This window comes from Phaethon lepturus, unplaced genomic scaffold (genome assembly GCF_000687285.1).
Source record: "Phaethon lepturus isolate BGI_N335 unplaced genomic scaffold, ASM68728v1 scaffold17060, whole genome shotgun sequence".
Taxonomy (NCBI): domain Eukaryota; kingdom Metazoa; phylum Chordata; class Aves; order Phaethontiformes; family Phaethontidae; genus Phaethon; species Phaethon lepturus.
The window spans coordinates 20,794-24,265 of record NW_010513015.1 but is presented as its reverse complement, the minus strand read 5'-3'; the positions used below and the strand labels follow the sequence as shown (position 1 = coordinate 24,265).

Here is a 3,472-nt window from a genome sequence, read left to right as displayed (position 1 = left end):
TTCTAGGCTACAGCTTTTAGTTTAAAATAAGATTAAAAGATTTTAGGAAAGAAGAATCCAAGGGAGTGCTTAGGGGTAGCTGTAGGAGATGCATCCTTAGAGCTGCATTTCTCTTAATGCAGTTTTACAGTGGCAATTAGATTATGGAGGAAGGGGTCTAATGCTGAGAGGCTCCTCTGTTGCAGAGCTCCTGGTCGCCCTGAGATTCCCACCTGCAGACGCAGTGCATCTGTGCTTATTTGCAGCTTTAACATTTTGCAAGAGATGACTAGCTTTTGGTATAGCAGCACAGAATATATATGCTATCAGCATTAATAATATTTTCTCTCTTAATGCATCACATATATTTTTATTTCATGCAATATTTATAATGAATTGTTTTAAATCATTTACAGAATTAGATAGTTATTATTTTGACTAATTTTATTTTTAAAGACAGTCCACTGTCATGTTTGTTTCTATGGAGCAGGCTCCTTGCACTTTCCTGGTTCAGCATATTTTAGATGCGAAATGTGTCTCTCTCACTGAGAGAGTGAGTGTCCCTCTCCACTGACTGTGGGCAGGGAATCAAACCTGTTGTTTAAAATACAATTGCTTTCTCATACATGGAGTCAATATTTTGGTAAGCAGCAACCTCACGGTTTTGTTTTTAAATACTTGCATCTCTTTCTCATCTCAGCTGCATTATGGGTAATTCCTATTTTGAGTTTTGATATTTAAGAGCTGACTGTTATTGCAGAAGCTGCTAAAAAATATTGCATCCCATATTAACCTGTGTGAGTCTGGGTCAGATCCAGCCTCCAGTGCTCGTTAGACCTCTCCGGGGCAGCAGGGCATCCCTTTCTTTGGCTGGTGGGGGACCCCGTCTTAAACAGGTTTTCCATTGCCACAAAGGACTTTCCACGTGCCTGGTTAAATTTTATTTCTGCTAGTTTTGCACTGAAAAAGAGGTGCAAAGCAAGTTGAACTGGGTCCCAGAACCAAAAAGAAAGGGAGAGAGAAGTAGAGATAAGGAAGGAACATGGGCAGCCAACTTCAAACCGAGGGCTAAGTTTGTTCTCTAACCAAGGTGAGACCAGGTACCTCAAAACTCACAATTATCCCCTCTGCAGTTCCTGATCTCTCAGAACATCTTGTGCATCACTGCAAACTCTTGACCTGCAAACACTCGTTGCCTGACTTCTTCCTTCTACTCGGGACTTAGAGCACATCAATTTAAGGTATTTGTGCAATAAGGGTTGATTCTGTCTCTATTCCCTCTGGCCTAAGCGGAAGTACTTGGAAGAAAAATACACTTACATCATGTTAAAATCAAGTGAGAGGCAAATTTCGATGTTCCTGTTTATACGTAATAATATTAAGTACATTCTGCAATACATTGCAGGCCATGGGTCTTCATGATTTGGGTTCATACATCTGGCTGTGGCTAGTAGCAGATCAGGGAAGGTGATACAAGGCATTTGGTAGTGATGGAGCATCTAAAATAATGTCTGCAGTGTCTTCTGCCTTTGCTTTCAGGTGAAACATGCCATCGTTCAACCTTACCAGCTTGACGCCAGCAACATTCATCCTGGCTGGCATCCCAGGCATGGAGAAGTTGCACATCTGGATCTCGATCCCATTCTGCTCCATGTATCTGGCGGCCCTGCTAGGAAATGGTGTCGTGTTGTTTATCATAAGGACAGAACGTAGCCTCCACCAGCCCAAGTACCTCTTCCTGTCCATGCTGGCCATTGCTGACCTGATGCTGTCGACCACAACTGTGCCCAAGATGCTGGCTCTGTTCTGGTTCAGTGCCGGGGAGATTTCCTTCGGCGCCTGCCTGACCCAGATGTTCTTCCTGCATTTCAGCTTCTCGGCAGAGTCAGTGATCCTGCTGGCCATGGCATTTGATCGGTTCGTTGCCATCTGCTACCCCCTGCGGTACACGGCAGTGCTGACCCAGTCAGTTGTTGTCAAAACTGGACTGGTGGCTTTGCTGAGAAGTTTCTGCATCATTTTCCCCTGCATATTTCTTTTGAAAAGGCTGCCGTTCTGCAGGCACAACGTCATCCCGCACACCTACTGCGAGCACATGGGCATCGCCCGGCTGGCCTGTGCCGACATCTCCGTCAATATCTTGTACGGCCTCGCGGTGCCTTTTGCAGCAATAGTGGTAGATGTTGCACTCATTGCTGTCTCCTATGTCTTAATTCTTCTGGCATTATTCAGACTCCCTGCCAGGACTGCCCGTCACAAGGCTTTCAACACCTGTGGCTCTCATGTCTGTGTTATATTACTTTTCTATATTCCTGCTTTTTTCACTGTTTTAACGCACCGCTTCGGTCGGGATATCCCTCACCATGTCCATATTCTCCTGGCCAACCTGTACGTGCTCTTCCCCCCGTTGCTAAACCCCATCGTGTATGGCGTGCGGACACAACAGATAAAAGAGAAGGTTGTGAAAGTGTTCATCTGCCCCAAGAGTCATTTGCTGCAAGAATAAGATTGAGATGTCACTATCGGAGCATGATGAAACCTTGGTGGGTCTGCAAGCTCCCCACCCCAAATGCTCTCTTTGCAGTTTCCTGCAACATGCCCAAGTCTTCTGCTATCACAGTCGAATACAGAAAACCCGACATCCCTGCATCACTTTCCCCAACAGTTTGTAGAAAATGTAAGACGAAGGCAGACATAGAGGTCTCTAATTGGCAGTGGAAGGAGAGTGATCAAGGAAACAAGAACCTACCCCAGGTATGTCACTTGTGGGAAATCCCCTACAAGGTGGAGGTGGGTGGCTTTCACTGTAGTGTGAACAATAAATCTACATCTCAGCCATTTTCTCTGGAGTCAGGTGAAAAGACATGTAATGAACTTGCATTTCTTAAATACATGTGTGTAATGGAGCTCATTTTAGGAATTGCTGCTTTATTAAAATTCATAGTATTGAAAAAGTCTCCAAAAGGAATAACACAGAAATAAAAGCAAGTGTTGCACAATAGCATGCATGGGGTCTCCTTATTCCTTAACTATATTATTTGACCATATTTTGAGTAAAGACGTAGGCAAAAATCTGTTCCCAAAAGAATAACTGAAAATTTATTTTTTAATAAGAGAGGTTACAATAGAGGAGGGGGATGCTTCAGAGGCATCAGGTCAGGCATCCCAACTGTACCTTTGGCTCCAGAAGTGTCAGTCTCTGCTCAGGCAAGCTCTCTCGGCGCTCGGAGCGTCCTGTCCTCACGGACCCCAAAAAGCTGCCCCTACGTGAGAGCCACTGCCTCTGCCCTTTTTAAAGAGGAGCTGAGAGCCCAGCGATGGGTCAGGGCAAGGCAGGAAGAGGGACTGAGGTGGGATGAGGGCTGCAGAGCACGGTAAGCTGCTCTCTCGCACCGGGAAAGCGCGGGAAGGCGGCGGTCCTCGGCCCTGAGGCTGAACCCGCGGGATGGTGGCAGCACCCCGGTGGGAGAGGGACATGCAGCTGGGCCGGGGG

At 46.1% G+C, this 3,472-nt stretch overlaps 1 protein-coding gene across 1 annotated transcript; it reads left to right on the top strand.

The window, feature by feature from the left end:
- Nucleotides 1–1,525: 1,525 nt before the first annotated feature.
- LOC104622294 (olfactory receptor 52B2-like) lies at nucleotides 1,526–2,485 on the top strand. The gene has a single exon (XM_010289035.1). It carries the CDS (start codon nucleotides 1,526–1,528, stop codon nucleotides 2,483–2,485), a length of 960 nt encoding a protein of 319 aa, XP_010287337.1.
- The last annotated feature ends 987 nt before the right edge of the window (nucleotides 2,486–3,472 follow it).